General features: G+C 46.8%; 2 protein-coding genes across 4 annotated transcripts in view; one reads left to right on the forward strand and one right to left on the reverse strand.

Moving 5' to 3' along the window:
- Positions 1 to 1044: 1044 nt before the first annotated feature.
- LOC127461098 (uncharacterized) lies at positions 1045 to 9218 on the reverse strand. Of its 2 annotated transcripts, XR_007899965.1 has the most exons (3): positions 9157 to 9218; positions 8786 to 8848; positions 1431 to 1683 (listed from the first exon to the last, which is right to left on the reverse strand). XR_007899965.1 is itself a non-coding variant. In XM_051768423.1 (2 exons), exons 1-2 carry the CDS (start codon positions 5080 to 5082, stop codon positions 1045 to 1047), a joined length of 696 nt encoding a protein of 231 aa, XP_051624383.1. In that variant the 5' UTR covers positions 5083 to 5277. The 2 variants fall into 2 exon arrangements, 1 of the variants encoding a protein (XP_051624383.1); XM_051768423.1 differs by lacking the exons at positions 8786 to 8848; positions 9157 to 9218 and adding an exon at positions 5026 to 5277 and having other exon boundaries at positions 1045 to 1683.
- Positions 1431 to 19427, forward strand: part of PLCD1 (phospholipase C delta 1) — a 51947-nt gene continuing 33950 nt past the window's right edge. Inside the window, exons 1-2 of one of the 2 annotated variants that reach the window (XM_051768350.1) lie at positions 1431 to 1553; positions 14292 to 14456. In XM_051768350.1, coding sequence (XP_051624310.1) covers positions 1520 to 1553; positions 14292 to 14456 — 199 coding nt within the window. In that variant the 5' untranslated portion in view covers positions 1431 to 1519. Of the gene's footprint in view, positions 1554 to 9012; positions 9540 to 14291; positions 14457 to 19427 lie in introns of those variants that run through there. The other variant, XM_051768349.1, reaches the window with a different exon arrangement.

A 19427-nucleotide genomic window follows, 5' to 3' on the forward strand; every position in this document is an offset into this window, starting at 1 on the left:
TGGAGGTGTGCTCCCAAAATCCCCCTGCCTCGAGGCTTTTAAGGCTGTACCAGGAATCTCTTGGGTGCTTCCAGCTGCTGTCCTGCCTGCCAGCAGCCGACCTTGCTGCCAAACAGTTTGCCCCATTCCAGTCAATGTCTGTGGGTTTGAAAAAGGAATGCTCCTTTCTGGGTCCTTTGGGAAGTGTCTAGTGGGAGATGAACCCCTGCCCCGTGCTAGTGGCCATGGGATAAAAGAGTGGACTTCAGAAGAGTCATGGGGCGAAATCTCTGTTCCTTTTTTCCTTCACTTGCTTGGTTTTGTTAGTTTTGTACTAACACAAGGAGTTTTGCTATATTAGGGCAGTTTTCCTTGGGTGGTGGCAGCAGCCTTATATTTGTGGACTGTAAAACTCTCCGAGAGCAAGGTCTGGGCTCTCAGAGGAGCAGTCCAATTCCTGGCAGGGAGGGACAAACTGTCCTAGTCCCAAAGTATTTTTCATCACATGCTTCCCAGACCTGTCACCATCAGAGAGGGACTTTTCCCTTCTATCAACAGAGCTGCCGGTTTTACAGCTGCTGAGGAGTGAGGGATCTGAATCTACCAATAACTCCATCAACTGTTTGCATCAGGAAGACCTAAATAGCCAGAAATGTAAATAAACAACAACAAAACAATAACTAAAAACATTCAAGTAGAGAGAAACTTTATTTTCCCACACTGGATTCCTTTTCTTTCCCTGTTTGCAAGCAGTATCTTTCTACTCTTTGGAAATATCTAACTCAGAAGGAGGGGACAGAGTGGAAGAAATCAGTTCCACTCAGTAAAAGCCTCAGGACAGTGAAAACTCCAGTAAAACTCTAGTTTTTCTGTCTCACTGTCTCAAATGCAAAGCTCATAACTTTTCTTCTACCCTGAGCTCATTCCTCTGTGAGCGTTTGTGGTCACAGCTTCTATTTCCACACTGGCAAGTTCTGACCTGTTTTTTTTCCCTTGTGAAAAGAATTATACCCCCACCAGCACCTAAAAGCTCTTTAGCCCTAAACTCTGGTCTGTGGCATCTGCTTAAGCCCCTTTCCTTGACTTGGGGACCACCAAGGATGGACTCGCAGCACTCGGTGTCTTCTGGAAGCCGCGCCAGGAAGGAGCGGAGAAGGAAAATGTGGCAGCGGCAGGAAAAGAAGCAAAGAAGCATCGTTGTGAGGGTTCAGCAGCAGTAGCAGCAGCAGCAGGAGGCTGGGCCAGCGGTGAAGACGCCAGATGGAGCAGGGAGGAGCCAGGGCCAGCGCTGGGGCTCGGGCGCTTGGCCGCAGTCGGTGCGCCGGGCAAGGCAGCGGCGTGCGGATGCGGGAGAGAAATAAATGAGGAGTCATAGCGAAGACGCAATTGCAGCCAAGGGGAAGGAGCAGGCCTCTCCGAAGGGAGCTGACGGTGGGGATCACTGGAGCCTCGCAGCTCTGGCTTCCACCAGCGCTGACTTCTGGGCACAGCTGTTCGCCGGAGCCCTTCCTGCTGCTGCTCGTCGGCTTGTTCTGCAGCCATGGAATCGAATGGCACATTCCTCGCTTGCAACAGTAAGTCTGGGGAAACGTTCTTGAGTTTCAGCTCTCTTATCATGTCCAAGAGCTTTATTTTTCCTCCTCTCTTCTCCCCCGTCCTTCGCCTCCCCATTCTCTCATTTGGAAGTAATGCAGCATTTACCCGCTGTTAGAGAGAGATGACAGATTTTTCTCTGTTAATAGGGTGAGCTCTGTTGGTAGGAAGGGTGTCTTGGCAGGGTAAGTGTCTGCAAGTTCAGAAAAGTGGATCCAAATCTCCTCCCCTTTCTGGTGAAACAGAACGGGATGGGTGCTCTGCTCAGTAAACTTTGTGGGCTCTGGTGAAGAAAACAGAGCCTGGATAAACACCTCGGCTCAGGGTCTGTCCCCAAGACTCTGTAAATATTAAGTACAAAATAAGTAATGTTTCTAAAAAAAGAAGAAATCCTCTCTGCCCTTTCAGCAAATGAGATTTAAGAAGATTCAATCATACCAGGTCTGGGAGGCTTGTCTGATGCACAGGGTAATGCAGTATCCCCCCCTAATTCCCTCATCTGACTTTATGTATTGCTTTGTTACCCCTTCATTGTGTTTTACTTACTCTAATGAGCAGAAAAAACTCAGGGCTGTGATAGCTGATAGCTACAGATTGAAATGGGCTATTGTGATCCCACAGAAATGGGAAAAGCTTGGAGTACTTATTTTTATTTCATGAGATAGTTGCTTTCTTACTGCAGTTGAGCTATAAACAAAAATAAACTAACAGAGCTATAAGTGATTGCACATAAACATAATCAATTTAGTGTTACCAGGAGAATTGTGAAAAGATTCCCGCAGGCTCAAGAAATCTTCCCTCTGATTCTCCCAGATGCTAAAAATCCAACAGGAAGGTGAACCAGAGGTTAATGTTATACTTTTTGTAGGTATCTCATTCATTATACAGCCACTGGGGAAAGAAAGCTAAGAAACACATCTGGAACTATTAAAACATTTCCCATTCTGGCCTGTGGGTTATTTTTCAGAGAATATTATTTAGTCTTCTGGGGTTAGGGACTGAGGAGAATTCAGTGGCTCTTAATCTATTTTCTTGTCTCAAGCAGAAAGATACACAAATGTTGAAAGAGCCAAGAATTTCAAAAAGTATTTACTGAAATTCCTTGACACGTAACACAGACACACAAGTGCCAAAGTCACTCCAAATGCCAGACCACTTAGACAAGAGAAGTTGCTCACATGTGGATTTGTTAGCAGGATCAGGCTTGTGCTATGTAGTTTGTAAGAAATTTCTGATGCTGTGGGTTGCAGACATGTTTTGTCCCTGGATGCATGTTGAAACTCAGATTCTTTCTTTCAGTTTCTCTCTTTTTCCCCCCCCAACATAGAAATAACAACAGCTGTATTTACCATGTCAGAATTAATGTGGGCTATTAATAACTTTTCTCTTACCTCATGAAGTTGGTCTGTTTCTGAACTGGGAGCCCTTGTGCTTGCACAGATTATAGAATAGCTAATTTGTACTATGCCTTATTCTTATACACTGACTGTTTCACACAAGACACTGTGTATATTGTGTAGGGAATGCCACAGTCCAAGGATGGGAATGCCCTCAGCCACAGCCCAGGGTGAGAATCAGCAGGGAAGGGTTAGTAAAATCCTACAAAACAGGCTGTTTCCTTGTGTTATTCTGTCAGCAAGTCCTCAGGATTAATGTCTATATTGAAATTTCCAAATGAATCATCTCCACCTGCCCTTCTGAGCTGGGAGCTCTGAGGAGGCTCCTTCTGGGCTTCAACCACCATGGGTGGAGATAATGTGACTTGGGATCAGCTGGGATCTGCTCTGGAGCAGCTGGTGACTTTGATCTCCTTTCCTACCAACAAAATGCTCCCAGCACACCCCTTTGATCCAGGTTATGCCTGATGCTCTATGTGGGAGTTTTATGAGCCATAGTGTTCCTAGCACTGCAGGAGGATTTGGGATGCTGACACTTTTCAGTACATTACCCGGGCAACTTGTCTCTTTTTCAGACAAGACAAGTAAAATTAATTTTGTCTTTTTTATTTTGACACAAAACCTGCTAAATTTTCAGTCTGAGCAATGTCTTTTAGTAAAACAAAACCCACAGTTCCTGAGGTTGTTGTCAGCGTGTAAAGCCCTGTCAGGCCCAAAAGCAGCTGAGTCGAGGAAAGAAGATGCTTGGGGAAAAATGGATTTTAATGAGGAAGTGAAAGAGGAGGGAGAAGGAAATGCAGGCACTTGGAAAACTGCTGCAGGTAGCAGAGATGAAAGGATAGAACCAACCACAGGGAAAAGCAAGAGGGAGAGGTATGTGGGAAAGAGATGGTTCGTGCAAGATCTGGAAACTCAGCTGCCTGGATAAGCAGCTCTGGGAGCCAAAGCTGTTGATGATTTGGGACCAAAGTACAGTTTCCTTTAGAGGAAGATCAAAATATTTGAACAGGTATTTTTGAAGGAAAGCTGCAGATGAATATTTGGTGATTTGATCACCCAGCGTGGGATTCAGCTGGCTAGACATAGAGGTGTGGTAGAAATTTTAGGCTTATAGGGATCTAGACAGGTGAATTGTGCCCTGTCTTCTCCTGGCCCCTTGTTCAGTGCACTGTAGGTGTCTGAATACTGTGAGACTGACCCCCAGTCTTGTCTCTGAGGTCCTTCCCATGGGTGGAGGGTCTCAGTCCTTATCAGCCAAGTCCACCAGAACAGAAGGCTGCAGACCTTGGTCAAACGAAGAGGTTTCTCTTTTTCTTTATGCAGGTAGAGAAGATTTTGCCACAGTTTCTTCTAACCTGAGATACCTCCACACCTTAAATAGGCCAGTCTGGACATTGTGTGGAGGGAAATTCTCACATCTAGGTCTGCCCCTCACATGGTACCTTTTAAAGCCCTGTATTGAGGTACCACACAACAAATCTCATGGGGTGTTTTTGGCTAGAGTTAGAGAAATTCCAGATAAATCACTTAGGAAAAAATATTTTTTCCCCTAGTTTTGCATAATTCAGTTGTGCAATTTAATTATTGCATGAATTTTGCCCTGCTACAGAATGTTGAGAATGACTTGCATTTCACCTATGGAAGAAATTTCATCTCCTGAAGAAAATATTGTGAAAAACTGTTAAATGACCTTAAAAAAAAGTGAAGCTGGGACCCACCTACAACTGACTTTGGGTTTATGAAGAGAACATCTTCATCAGCAAGTGCTCAGAAACATGACTTGGGAGTCAGGCAACTAAACTGCACTAGTGCTCCTCCCTGTTGGTCCTGGTCCTATCCATCAAGTTGATGTCCTTCTTTTCAATTACTTTTCTTTACCAGCTACTGGAAAAGCTGTAATTTACTGCAAGCCAGTGTTTGTTTTAGTGTGTCTCACTCTGCAGCCAAAATCTCTGTGTGTACCCTGATGGAGGGAGGGACCAGTGGAAGGACCAAACCAAACCTTCGGTCAGGTTTTGGGTTCCTGAGTACGATGAACTTTAATTGGGTGTTTTACCTGGATTTCATCAAGAGTGCAGGGCAGTAGCTTTTGATGGGTCACAGCCTGTTCCATGCACTGATCCAAGCTCCCTGTGAGTGACCTGACCGGCAGGAAGATATATGAAGATATTCACAGATAAAGGTCATGATTTGAGCTTTCTGTGAAATGTCTGGGCAGGCAGCCTGGCTTTGCTTATACAAACCAGGGCTCTGCACTGTTTAACTTCCAGCACATTCCCCAGCATGGTTTTGATCCAACATGGCATGATCTGGGTGATGGGCCTGCAGTCCTTCCCAGAGGGCAGTCTGGATATAGTCAGCCTGTTCTGGGGGAAGATGGGCTGCATGGACTCATCAGGGCTGGAGAAGGGGCTGCTCTCCTCCCAGAGACCTTGCAGACAAGGTGAGACAAAGGATACAGAGAGAGAGTGGGGCTGAGAAATATTGGGTAGGGTGAAAGCACTGATCTCAGTGCACCAGAAACCTGCCCATCACACAGCTCCAGTGTGCCAGTGGAGGGAGTCTTCAGGCTGTGACTTGGAGGACAACCACATGAGACTCGGGAGAACTCCTCCTATATGAAATTTTAAGGTTTCATATACACGGTTTCTGCCCCAGCTCAGCAGGACCTCTCAAGCACCCTGGGAGGGGAGTGGGCAAGAAAAGCCAGTGAAAGGGAGAGGAGGTTTGGGGATGGAGAAGCCCATTCTCAGTGTCACCACAAGGTGGAACTTGGTACATACCACATGCACCGGAGATGCACCCACTGACAACAAGCACAGCATCGCCTTTGGCCAGGGATGCACCGATGAGTCTGGTCCCAGCACCTGCTCCACGATCCCCACTTCCCCACAGGGAGCAGTAGAGGGAGTGGTGGTGTAGAGGAACCACTGGCATTTTTTTTTGGAGGTGAGAAGCTGGGCCAGCAGCAAGGCCTGGTCCTTGGAGATGGTGAGGTGTGACAAGGAGAATAGAGCTGAGAGCAGTGAGTGGTGTTCTGGGGGTAACAAGGAAGGAAGGAAAAGGAAGGCTTCTATGGGTGGGATGTGGGAGGGCATGGATGAAGTGAAGAAAGAACTCCAGAAGGAAAGGCAGGGCAGATGGGACCTTGAAGCCATGGAAGAAACCTTGCTGTCATGTTCTTCTGCAGGAAGAACAGCGTTATGTTAAACAGACCCAAATTTTTCTTCTGGGTAACAACTACAGAGCAAGGCACAACCTTTGGCCTCTTTAGTGGCAAAATCTCCCCTTAGCATGACATTTGTTGTTTGTTATGTAGCTGCCATAGGTATTACGAGTCATAATAATTTGCATCATATGCATGACGTGATGGGGAAGTGGTGAGGTCATCACCAGCACAGGTATTTTCATTCCAGTCCTAAATTATCTCAAGTCTGGGCAAATCAGCAGCTGAGTTTTGTCACGTCGTTTGTGTCAGTAAAGAGACTATGATCAGAATTATTCTGTGTTGCACCACTTTTGGTGTTGCCCAAACATGATGGTGATGGGAGAACAGGTCCATCCCCAAAGAGATGAAAAAACATCCTGCTCCTTTCTCTGTGAAGTGCTGATAGTGCTTCCTGAGCTCCTTTGTATAAGGATGTGATGGAGATTAATTCATTTTGGAAAATCATCTGAAGACCAGCCTGCACATTACAGTGTTTTCACATAGCCCATTTCCTACCAGACTCTACAGCCACTCTATCTCAAGTGCCTGTTTCCTGGATATTCAAGCACTTTGTTAACTTTGGGATCATGTTCTGACATCCTCATTCACACGGATTTCTGTTTGTTCTGGGTGTAATCCAGCTGGAATTGACAGTGTGATCAGCACAGCCCCCATCCTGGGCACAGGCACATGAATAACTTCACTCATGTGACCAGTGCCACTTATTTAGGTGGGATTGGTCATATGGGTAAAATTGCATGACCCACTCAGGTGTTACCTGCAGTGAATAAGGCTTGGAGAATTTTTCTATGAGCCATTTGCAGGAATCACTTCCTCCAGCACCAGAGTGTGACGGCAGCATCATGTAACATCAGCACACAAAGCCATGTAACCCAGGGTCACCCTTCAGGCCTCTGCTGTGAGATGTGACATTGTCTTTAAATGACCTCAAGACCACAATACGTCCAGCTCTGTTGTTTCCCAAAGCAGGGAATTTCTGGCCCAATGATCTCGTCTTCATTTTAAAAACAAACTGATTCAAACCATCTTATACCTCCGAAGCCTTCACGACAGCGAAACTCGCGCGTTGCTGTTCTGGAGAGGTATCTAAACTCATTGAACGCTGACCCTGTGCTTTGTGTGTGAGCAAACTTCAGGGATAAGTGCAGTAAGATGTTCTCTGAGGGCCTGGAAAGCTTTGAGCAGGGCTGTCACTGGCACTGCTATTAAAAATTAATGAGAAAATGAAGCATAAGGGCTCTGTGTGCTCCCAGATCAATCCCTCTGGGACTCTGCTGCTGGACAGAACAGTTGGTGTGTAGAAGCAAATTGTTTTGCTAAGGCAATTACAGGAGGGTCTTCTCTACTCCGTTAATTAGATCAGCCCTCTCCAGTAAAATGTGAAATATGGGAGTTGCTCAGGGACTGATAGCTAATAAATATCATCTAGTCACTGTATAATGGTGCCCACCTCCTCACCAGGGCGAAACCAAAGCTGGGAGTGCTGTGAAGGTTATGGCTCTGACACCTAAACCCTGCATGTGCAGGGGGCCCAGAAAGGCTGGAGGTGTTTCCTCAAACACCCACTGCCTGCCTGGCTAACAAGTTCAGCAATGTCCCCTCCAGAAATGGCCTTTATTTCCATTCACTGTCTGTGGTTTGCAGTGGCTGTGTGTAAATAAAGCTTTATTAGATGTATTGCTGCTCAAGGCCATGCAATGCCCTGCCTTGTCCTCGGAGTGTTTCTTACATGTAATGTATGGCAGCGATTAATGATTCTGACCCTGTCCTTATGCTGGTCAAATAACCCAGTCCTCTGTGCTTCTCTGTGGGGGTTGGTAGGGCTTCCTTCAGACTGCAGAGAAAGAAGGGGAAAATGACTGGATAGACAGATACCAGAAACAGAGATAATGCTTTTGAAACCTGAATTGAATATGATGAGGGGCTGGTGATGGGAGAGCCTTTGATTAGGTTTGCAGCAGGAACAGTGACATGTGGTTTGATGTCAAGCTTCTTGGGCATATGCTGGTTCTGCAGTAAGGGACATTCACTCCAGTTTGACACCTTTCCCTGCAGTACTTCACCCTTGCTTGCCTGGCAGGGCAGCAGCTGACAAAGGCAATGACAAAAAAAGATAGCCTGTGACAAGGTGTGTATATAACTGCTGTACATCACTGCAGAAATGGTCATGGCTAGGGAAGAGATGGATTTTAGTCCCAGCCATTGCCAGGACAATGGGGAAGGGTTGTGAGTTTCAGCAAAGGAAATTTATACCGGTCATAAAGAACAAATTCTTCACTGAGAACATCTGAGCTCTTGGACAGGGAACTTAATTGGCTGTGGAATCTCTGTCCTTAGAGATATCCAAACTCACCTGAACAAGACTGTGAGCAACCAAGTCTACCTTTGAAGGTGACCCCAATTTGAGTTGGGTGATTGACTCTGGAGAGCCTCAGAGGTCCATTCCACCTTGAATTATTCTCTGATTTGTGTAATCAGTGACCTGTTAAATGCCTGAAGGGGCTTATTCCTGTATCAGAGTGCAGGGTAAATCTGAATTACAAGAATAAACCCAAAGCTATGCAGAAATGCAGGGTAAGTGACTCACCCAAGTCACACAGGAAATTGGTGGCAGAAAAGACACTCTTCGGACTCTTAGGAAAATACTCTTCTGTAGGTGGAAAAAGAACAGCATTAAAACACAGTTTCCGAGCAGATTTTTGGCCACATCTGCCCTGGCTGAGAGGTTTTAGCTTCGTCTTCAGTCCCTGTCAGTGGGAACAGCACGGAGCAGCCAGGCACAGAAGAGAAAGGGTGGAGCCAAGCTCGCCCTGATCCAGGCGTTCGTGGGCAGGATAAGCTGACAAGCCCAAGGCACTGATTAGGAGCCACAAACAATATCTGGGACTTCTCCAGCCTCTGGAAATGATGCGTAAAAACCCACTGGCGTACGACTGCTGGAAAACTTGTTCCTTCTACCTGGGCAGCTGCCGGCAGTCTCCTCGGTTTAATTTTGCATCCAGCGTGTGCTGGTGAGCAAAGCGGGAGGAGAGACTTCCCACAGTCCCACCCCCAGCCGGACTCTGCCCTCCCCTGCCTTCCTCTGCTCTCGCTGCCCCAACTGCCTGCGCTCCCTCCTTGGAGCCCCGTTTGACACCGCGCACGCCGGAGGCTCCTGGATGAGCAGGGATCCCTGCAGGGGTGGCGTGGCCCCCCATCCTTCCCGGCACCCGACGCCTCTCCCTGAGCCCCACGCTGGATCATGCAGTGCATCCGAAGGCAGCCCAAGCGCACCGTATCCCAGGAAAACATGCTACTGGAGCAGAGCCGTCGAGTGGCCGCGTTGAATGGCATCAGGCTGGGTAAGGGACAGGTTGGCCACAGCCTCGGCACTGGGCTGACAGCTGCTTCATTTCTGCGTCTTTTCCCCGTGCAGAGGCAGTGCTCCACCCTAAAGACAACTCCAGCGTTATTTTTAAGTTCCCGAGGTTTCTTTTCCTTTCATTTGCCTGTAACCACACGCCAGATGTGTAAAGCGCTTCGTTGGAGGCATCAAAGGATGTGGGAGATCTTTGGCAAAGGGTCGGTTCCCAAATCTGTGGCTGGGCTCTCTGAATTGCCACTGGTTGAAGGGGTTTGGGGAGGGCAGTGCCCTTTTCCTGCCAGATTTTAGCACTGTTCAGGGGTGTGTTGCCTGTTGCTGTAAGAGCCCAGGGAACCACTCACAGTTCGCATTCACCAGACGAAAGAGGAAACAGTTTCAAAACTTTTGTGCCTGGCTACAAACTCATTGCTGGTTCCTGCTCTCTGGAGACACAGCCCAAGTGGATGCCAGTCCCTTGATTTCCGTGGATAGAGAGGGCAGGTGGAAATGGGAAACAGCCGTTTACCCACCCAAGCTCTTTAGATTTTATCAAAAAGTCTTTCTGCCCTTTTAAACCAGCAAACCTGAGTTATGCCTGGTCTGTAAGCAGGTGGGAGGGGGAGGGCAGGCAGGAGGAGGCTTGTTTTATAGAAGCTATAATTAAGTTCTATCAGACCAGCAGATTAAGGAGTGAACAATGCAACAATATAGATTATCACTGTCCTTCTAACTATCTGCTTAGTGAACTGAAACCCTGGCTTCTGCCGTGACAGCTATTGTTTTATTGTGCTTCCTGCTTGCTGTAAACCTGAGCTAGATAAGCCAAAGGTTAACATTTTTGATGTCTCAGTGTCTAAAGCTTGCTAGTTTAGTATATTAACATCGTGGTTATTGCAGTGCTGTGTGTGCTTGAGGTGCTTCTGCCTTGGCCAAACATGATTTTTCCTCTGACCATCACTGAATGCTGAATATATTCTGTTTAGAAAGTGTGTGATTGATGTTTTGTGAGGAGGAGGGTCCTGACTCTTGAAAGGCATGCTGGAATTTTGCATGCCAAATGTGTATTTGGTATTTTACAGAGGATGCTAAACAAGACACAGTCCTGCCACGTGTGTCAGGCAGGATTTGGACATGTATTTCAGTGTAGTGATTGTGCTTCTCATACCTAATGTTATATAGTTGGAAATCAATATCCTTGTCCTGCTGCACAGTGTTTTTTAACTTTTAAATTATGTATGTTTATGAGAACTCTGGTTTCTTTCATACAAGTTTCCATTGCTGTGAGATGGAGCTCTGGACCACAAAACTCCTCAGCTTCAGGCTTTGAGCAACCTGGTGTAGTGGAAGGTGTCTCTGCCCATGGCAGCGGGGTTGGAACTACATGACCTATAAAGTCCCTTCCAGTACAAACCATTCCATGATTCTCCATGGAGCTTTTAGGCCGAAATCCTCAGGAGCTGGTTCAGGCATAAAACCTGAAATGAGGCTTCTGCTGGGAAAAGGTGTTTTTTTTCTGGAAAGCAGTTCAGATGACCAGCTGAGAGTAATGTCCCACTGACACATCAGGGGTGAGTTTGTGGTTCCTGTATCAGCAGATCAGAGCGTCTTCAGCTCCATCTCTGACCTAACAAAACGCTGTTGTAGGTAGGACCAGAGAAGCTAAGTGACTCATCCAAGGACATGTAAAGAGTCTGTGGCAGTGCTTGGTTGGGCATAGGAGGCAGGGCCTGAAACTTTGGCCCTCTTTCCTCTCCAGTTCAGCTGTGTCAGCTTGAACTGCTGCTACACAGACCCAGAGCAGGCCTGACACAGGCTGGGCCCACCTGGCCAAGGGGATGTCCCTTCTTCCTCTGGGTGGTTCAGCCAGGAGAGGTCAGCTCTGGGTAACTGCCCTCTATCTGAAGGGACCCCACATCAAAGGGATGTCAGAGCTGTTAGACATTCATGATTAGCCCTCTTGCCCTTTCCTGACCAAACCTGCTGCCTCTTAGGGGGAAGCTTGTCTCCATCCCCTCCCTGCCTTCTCTCACTGCCCCTGACTCAGGCTCCCTGCCAGCTTTTGTCCTTGCCATGCCTTCACCATGCACTGTCCCTCTTCATCCTTCCCTCCAGCTCTTGCAAAGTGCAGTGCCCCCCTTTGCTGATCCTTTAACCTTTCCTGGTCCTCAGGCACAGCAACCAAGAATGATTGGTAGGGCTGCTCCCACTCCATAGTTAAAACCTTGCAAGATGAAGGGGAGTTTTGACCCACGCTGATACAGTGACTGGGCTGTGCAGGTGAGCAGGATGAAGGGCTCTGAGCTCCAGCTTGTGTCTGAACTGTGTGGTCTAAGCCTGGAGGAGAGGAATCTGCCCATGGTCACCACCTGTGCCTATCCAGATTTGTCTGTATGACACTGGTGCAGCTCTGGGATGTCCTGGTAGCAGGACACATTACAGATGCTGCACACAGTGTCTGAGGAACCAAACATGCCCCAGTTAAAGGGATTTCTCATTACCCATTTATGGACATAGGCATCCAAAGGAACTGAGGTTTTCCTGCTTTCCTCCTCATGTCACCCTAGGATGACATGTTCTCCTATTCCCATAATGATGCCTTGTGTGGTTGGGATCTGAAGAAAAAGAAGGAATGAGTCTGGGAGCTAGAACAGAAATGTGGGTGAACAGGGAGAAGGAAGAAGTTAGTTTCCTCTCCAGCAACCTTGAGGAATGCCACAGGGATGTTAGTGAGGCTGGAGGCTGTGGTATCTTCTCTGCACTTGGAAGACCTTTGCCTCAGAGCAGAAGCACAGCTCAGGAGGCTGAGGACTCATGAAGCTGTTGTGGTATCTGTCTGTCCTCTGGATGATCTGGCCTCTTATCAGTCCCTGGGAATGCTGTCCCAGATCTTGTAGACAGGATCAACTTTTCATCCTTCTGCACTGTGCAGGAGACAGCTTTTTTTCTTCTCTCCATGAGTTTTTTTCTGAAGTTTCCAGAGGAGGAAGCATTCAAATTCTCCTCTAGGGAATCACTGGATCAGACAGGAGCTGAGAGGCCCAGGGGTTGCTGTAGCATGGGAAGACACTTAATTAATGAGATAGCTAATTTAATGTAGAAGAAAGAGAGATGCCACAATCACTTCTTCAGGATCTCCAGTTCCCACTGTGACACTTTCAACTCTGAATGCTTTGGCCAGGCTCAGCTCTGGGCATGATCCTTGGCACCTCAAATACCAGTAAAGGCATATGAGTGGCTCATGAAGTAAACCCTGGACACCCCTCACCCCTGGAGATCTCAGGCTTTGGCAACATAAAATGCTCTCTTCAGGCCACTGTATCCTGGTTACAAACTGACAGTGCACCTTGGTGCTCTGCAGCACCTGGTACTTCAGTTTCCTATATGAATGGTCAGGATTCTAGGAATTTGGCCACTTGGATCTCATACTGAGTTTTATTTTTCAAGCAGGCCCAAAATTTGGTAGTTTATTGCCTTGCTCTGTTTAAAAAAGGAAAATTCAAGGCAGGTGTGTCTTCCAGAGAAGAACCAACCCTGTGTCACAGGGGACACTGCAGTAGAAAAGTTATTGCATAAATCAGTTAAGCTGGAGTTCTGCTTTGTGACACGCCACATTATGTTTAGGTAGCATTGGGAATTTTTGCATGATGTGTTGGGTGGCTGCAAGTGGCCAAGTGGTTACCTACAGTGTTAAGATAGGGTTAGAAAAAATCCAGCTGACTTGGGATGTACGTGATCAGCACTAGAGTTAAATGCTGTTTCACCAGCTCTGAACCAGCCTTTCATGCCATGTCAGAGAGATGCAAGGTGCCTATTACAGAAAGCCCAAGAAGTGTTTCTCATGTGTCATGCTCTCACCTTCCTCAGCCCACACGCTCCAGATCTGTAATTAATGGTTTGTTTGAGGGACAGATTCTCCAAGGTATTTAGGTATGTGGAAGTCATATACTGCTGAGACATTCAAAACCATGTAAAATGCCAAATCTGTGTTTTCAAAGCCTCTGTAGGTGCCTTTTGCCTCTCTAGATGTCTTAAGTGCCTTCCTGAATCTAGGCTAAGTTGTGAAATGTGAAGTTTCTGGAATTAGAAGGTCTGATTGTTATTACTTGACATTGCAGTGGCCTAGTAGTGTAAGAAAGATAAAGATCCTCTTGAGTGGTTGAGAAGTAAGGAGAACATGGTTACTACCTTAATATTACCTCATAGGTATATTGTTACCTTTCACCAAACTTCCCTGTCCTAAGCTTCATGTCACTGATCTGCAGAATTCCCATGTGGATAGCAAGGTGCTGCTTGCCAGAGAAGGACGAGTGACACCTTTGTGTGTTCCAACAAAGGAAATGCAGAATAGATTTGAAACCACTTGAAAGTTCCTGACAGCATTCCAATTACAAGTTATGCAACTTTCCTCATTCTGCTGCTACTGTTTTGTTGTTTGTTTTACTGTAGTTTTTGCATCCTAACAGTAACTGTATTTGCTGGGAAGAAAGTATTTTATGTTTGTAAACCACATGAGAATTGCCATACAAAAGTCTTTAGGCTCAATCTAAGAAATGTACAAAGCTTCAGCCTCTTTTGTGAACATGAAGTGTGATGTGGAGGATTGATTTCTGTGTGTCTCTGCTCAGCTATCCTCCCCAGACCTGTCTGCCCTCCAGTTGTCTGTCTGTCTCTATTGTCCTGTGGAAGGGAAGACTCCTTGAGCATCATTTCTTGAGCTGTCTCTTACATTACCACTCCTGTTTCACCACAGGCCTCAAAGATGACAAGGATCTGAAGTTCCTCCTGAAGGGCAGCCAGCTGCTAAAAGTGAAGTCCAGCTCCTGGCGAAAGGAGCGGTTTTATAAGCTCCAGGAGGACTGCAAAACCATCTGGCAGGAGTCGAAGAAGGTGCTGAGATCTCCAGAGTCACAGATCTGTAAGTAAAGTCTGCTTTGTCACGGGCAGTGGGGCACTTCGTGAGAGGTGCTTGGGGTGAACCAGGACCTTTATGTGTGGTGTGGAGGCAGGGCTTGGAGCAGTGAGACCAGATCCTTCATACCTCCTGTAGCACACATGCTGTCAGCTCCGGAGACAGCCGCGAGGAATCCGCCGTGTCAGGAATGGCCACATTTCCCAAGCTCCTGAGCTACTGCTTGAAATGGTTGTGGGGTGGGCTGTGCTCTCAGCAGCCCTGCCTGGCTCGTTTCCTCCCCAAATTGTTCAGGTTACTCAGGTGCCCAAGCCCTAATGCTCAGTGTGAGACATGGTGTGAGCATCTGTGGTGTGGTCTGTGCGCTTGGGCTGTTGGTCTGGGCTCTGCCAGCACACTTCTTTCCCGCCTTCAATCCCTGGGAAAACTGTCATTTAAGCCTCACAAGGGAACTGCAGAGAAGTGGAAACCCAAGGGCTGGCAGGAGATGTCTCTGGGAAGGAAAGCCTATTCTCATTCTTATCTTGGAAACCCAGAATCTGCCCTGTTGTAAAAAGTCCAGATATGACAATGGCTTATATGGCACAGGAAGAACAATTCTGTGCCAGCATCACCCAGCTTGGCGCCGTAACTGGGACCAGGAGCCCAACTGTGCAGTCAAAATGGGATCAGGCAGGGTGTGTGTCTGTTTATATCTGGGTTTTCTTCTCATTTGGTATTTTTATGATATATTTCTCCATATTTTCTGACATTCTTCTCTCATGTTTCACTAATCATCACAGTCTTGTAAATCTAGGAGGTAAATTAGTAACATGGACTATATTTTATGGTATGTTGAAATGTGCTATTTACACAGTTTTTTTGGTAATGATCACAATTAACTAAATGAAGGGTGGGCCTTCCAAATTACCCCCCCCCCTCCCACAAGCAGTGATAAGATTTTCAGTGGGAGGAGTAAAGTAGCAGGGTAAAATACATTTGGTTTGTAAACCTCATGGCCACACATTTAATCTCTTTGTGCATCCTTCCCCACACATTTTCTTTTTCTTCTCTATCTAAATGTAAAAGACTTTGAATCACAGAATCCTAAAATGGTTTGGGTTGGACGTGACCTTGAAGATCATCTCGTTCCAACTCCCTGTTGTGGGCAGGGACACCTTCCACTATCCCAGGTTGCTCCAAGCCCCATCCAACCTGGCCTTGAACACTTCCAGGGATGGGGCATCCACAGCTTCCCTGGGTAACCTGTTCCATCCATTGTCTTGCTGCCCTCTGAGTGAAGAATTTCTTCCTAACATCTAATCTAAGTCTCTCCTTTTTTAGTTTAAACCATTCCCCCTTGTCCTATCACTGTCTGCCCATGTAAGAAGTCCTTCTCCCTCTTTTTTCATAAGCCCCCTTTAGGTACTGAAGGCTGAAGTGAGGTCTCCCCAGAACCTTAGGACTGTGGCCTGTCCTTTACTGGGTTTGGATGCCCAGCATGGTGGGATCCTGAGCTCAGCTGGGCTCTTTAGGTCTCAGTGCAATAATCCATTTAACAACTACAAACACAAAGACCTCAGTGAATGTTTGTCCTCTGGGAGCACCTGCTCTGCTGAGCTCTGTCCCATATAAAACCAAAGTCCTTTACCAGATAATATCTTGCTATAAAACAAATAAGGACATGATTTGAGAAGAATCACTTTCAGAGCTTGCTTTCCTCTGCTATGAGCCAGCCCATAACTCAAAATTATGGGGTCAGAGAGCACCTACAGCAACAGTCCTGACCCTACCTGGTCCTCAGATGTAAATGGGAGGGGATCCCTGTGCTGTGGCTCCAAAGACCTTGGCGCCTGCCTGGTTGAACCCATTGCCTCCATGGCTGAGGCAGTGACATGGAGAGCAGGCACAACTGTGACTTTTTTTATTTACTGAGCTGCAATAAGAGTGAGCTCAAATCCTTTGAGCTGGGCGTTGGGCCCAGGCTTTGGGAGTGTGTCTGCGTGGGTGTGGATTTACAGCACTCAAGATACACTTTGGTAACTGAGCACAACCAGTGTTGCCACACTGCTGGAGACAGAGGCAGTGCCACTGTGGGAAGGAGAACCTGCTGTGCCCTGGGAGTGTCCTCAGTGCAACGTGAAGGGGGAGTGATACTACCTGATGGCTCACAGGCAAGTTCCTGCTCCTTGACACCCCATGCTTCCACACCTTTCCAGAGAAATACTCCTCCACTACACCAGGTTGCTCAAAGCCCCGTCCAACCTGGCCTTGAACAGCTCCAGGGATGGGGCAGCCAGAGTTTCTCTGGGCAACCTGTTCCAATCCCTCACCACCCGCACAGGAAAGAATTTCTTCCTTATAGTTAATCCAAACCTGCCCTTTTTCAGTTCAAAGCCATTCCCTTTTGTTCTATCACTACTTGCCCTTGTCCAAAGTCCCTCTCCAGCTCTCCTGTAGCCCCTGCAGGTGTTGGAAGGGGCTCTAAGGTCTCCCTGGAGGCTTCTCTTCTCCAGGCTGAACAACCCTGTCTCTCTCAGCCTGTCTCTGCAGCAGAGGTGCTCCAGCCCTATGAACATCTTCATGGCTTCCTCTGGACTCACTCCAACAGGTCCACATCCTTCTGATGTTGGAGGCCCCAGAGGTGCAGTACTCCAGGTGGGGTATCACGAGAGCAGAGTAGAGGGGCACAACCACTTCCCTCAACCTGCTGGTCACACTTTTTCTTGCTTTTCTCATTTATTGATCCTCTGAAACCTTCCACTCTCAGCTTTCAGAATGATCATTGAGTTTGAGTTTCCTTCTTGAGCTTTTAACTTCACCAGGCTGCTCTGGGTCCAGGTATAGGGAGGATTATCCTGGCTTTTGTTGTGTCCTTTGGCAGGCTCTACCACCACGGCTGCCTTCTCATTTGATCTGGTGTGTGAAGGTGGTCACATCAGAGGAGGAGTGCAGGGTCATGATTTGAGGCCCAAAATCAGGGACTTCAGTGCGAGTCTTTCCAGAGGGTCACCCTTCCTTGTTGACAGACAGCTACTTCACTCTCCAGTACAAAGCCTTCCTCAACCTGCAGATTATCTCCCTTTTTAGGATGGAAAAAGAGTGAGCAGAATGGAAACCGGGAGGTTTGAGCAGCGGGTCTAATCTTATCTGCAGCACTGCTGGCAGTGAGCAGATGGATGCACCTCAGAGGAGCAGTCTGGGCAGGGTGAGGGTCATGTTTTTGTTTGGATAATTTCCTGTTATTCCTATTGCTGCTCTTATGACCATGTGGAAAAGTTATTTGTAAACCATTGTGTGGTGGAGCCTGGTAGATAACACTGGGGACTGCCAAGGTCAGGCAGGAGAATCTCAGATGCTTGAAGTTCAAAAAGCCCAACATATCAGGGTTGTCACAGGCACGAATGTTGCTTGGCTCAGATACACAGGGTACAACCAGTACCTTCCTCTGTTGTCTTTATTTTAAACAACTGGGAATTTAGATTGGATGCTGTCTTCATAGCTGTAATACACACAGGGCTTTTTAGGGGGGATAGGCTGTGTTTCCAAAATGGTTTCTATGCAGGTAGAACATGATCCATTTTTTCCTTATTGTCCATAATTTTTCAGTATGTTCCATTTAAGTCCAAGGGAACAGGGTTTTTTTCCAAAAGCCCTTGAAGCATCTTAAGTCAGTTTTCCAACAAGTGTCTTCTGCCCTGTGTGTACTCTCTGGTTGCCTCCAGCAGAGGCATAGGAATGCTGGGTATGAAGGGCAGCACAAAAGCACCATTTTTCAGCATAGCTTGCTCCATCCTGTGTCTGAGCTACATATTAGATCCATAAACACCCTGCTGTGTTGCCTTAAATGTTGTGTAGGGCCATGGACAGGGTGGATGCTTCTTTGGCCCACGAGGCTTTTACACAGCTTTCTCCCTGGGCTGAGAAAACAGAGTTCAGGTTGCATGATTAACAGTTTTGGGGCAAAGATTTGTGCAAGGGAGCTGGAAAATGGTTCATTCTGAGCCAGTTCACTCCTGAGCATCACTGTGGTGCAAGGGAGGAGAGTCAAAGGGGGCAGAGGGACTGGATGGCAGGAGCAGCAGCCTGTCAGTAGCACTGTCTAGTTTAGCTGTTGTCAAATATCAGATCTCATCTATGTGAAATAAAAAGAGCAAAAAGGCATTTGCTGCTTTCAGTGAAATTGATTTTTGAAAGTATTTTCTTAAACCAGCTGTAATCCCTTGTGTGAGCTCACTTAAGCCAGACTCAATCCCTTTAAAAACTCTCTGAACTCGGGGATTTGCAGGGATGGCTGAAAACTTTCCAGTGAAACATCCTTTTGAGCGTTTGGTGGAGGAACAGAATATTCAAAGCCAGAAGGAGAAGACTGAATGAGTCATTTGGGTTTAGGGGTGCTACAGTGGGGCCCCAGAGATGGTGCTTTGGTACCTCCTGCACTCTGTCTCTGCTGGAGGCTCAGGGAGGTGACGTTTCCCATGGCAGCCCTGAAGGAGCTTTGCACACTGAACCAGGGATGACTCACTGGGGGTGTGTCCTTGAGTCAGAGCAGTGAAGTCAAGAAAGAACTTCAGGAGTTTTAGCTGAAATATTTCCATTCCTGGCCAAAAGATTTACGTAAAAACTGCTATTGTTGGAATTTTTTTTTCCTGTATTTTGGTTAAAATAATCTGCTTTGGGAGCAATAGAGGTGGACTATATTCATTGCACTACTGAGTGTTGCAAGTGGTGATCGTATTATTATTTAAAGTCATGAAATTGATATTTTGATGTAGTAATTAGTTATCTCACTATTAAAAATGTACAAAATTTGTTCCAGTTCCTCTGACTTCTGGCCCAACTATAGGATATTTTTCAGCAGAAAACTTTTTCCTTCATTTATGGCTTGCTGTGAAATTTAGGAGTACCCTTAAAATGCCATGCAATGAACATAACATACCACTTTTTTTTAAGAATAAATGCTTGTCTCCATTGAATTAATGCCCTGAACCTGCTTGC

The sequence above is a fragment of the Manacus candei genome, unplaced genomic scaffold, assembly GCF_025592945.1.
Source record: "Manacus candei isolate 608988 ecotype Guabito, Panama unplaced genomic scaffold, ASM2559294v1 h1tg000094l, whole genome shotgun sequence".
Lineage (NCBI taxonomy): Eukaryota > Metazoa > Chordata > Aves > Passeriformes > Pipridae > Manacus > Manacus candei.

Excerpts from the sequence above, each read along its gene's own strand:
- LOC127461098 (XM_051768423.1), bottom strand. The coding sequence starts at position 5,082 with ATGGAACAGGCTGTGACCCATCAAAAGCTACTGCCCTGCACTCTTGAT. Across the intron at positions 1,684-5,025 it reads GCACTCTTGATGAAATCCAG|CGGGTAAATGCTGCATTACT; the intron begins GTAAAACACCCA and ends TCTCTCTAACAG.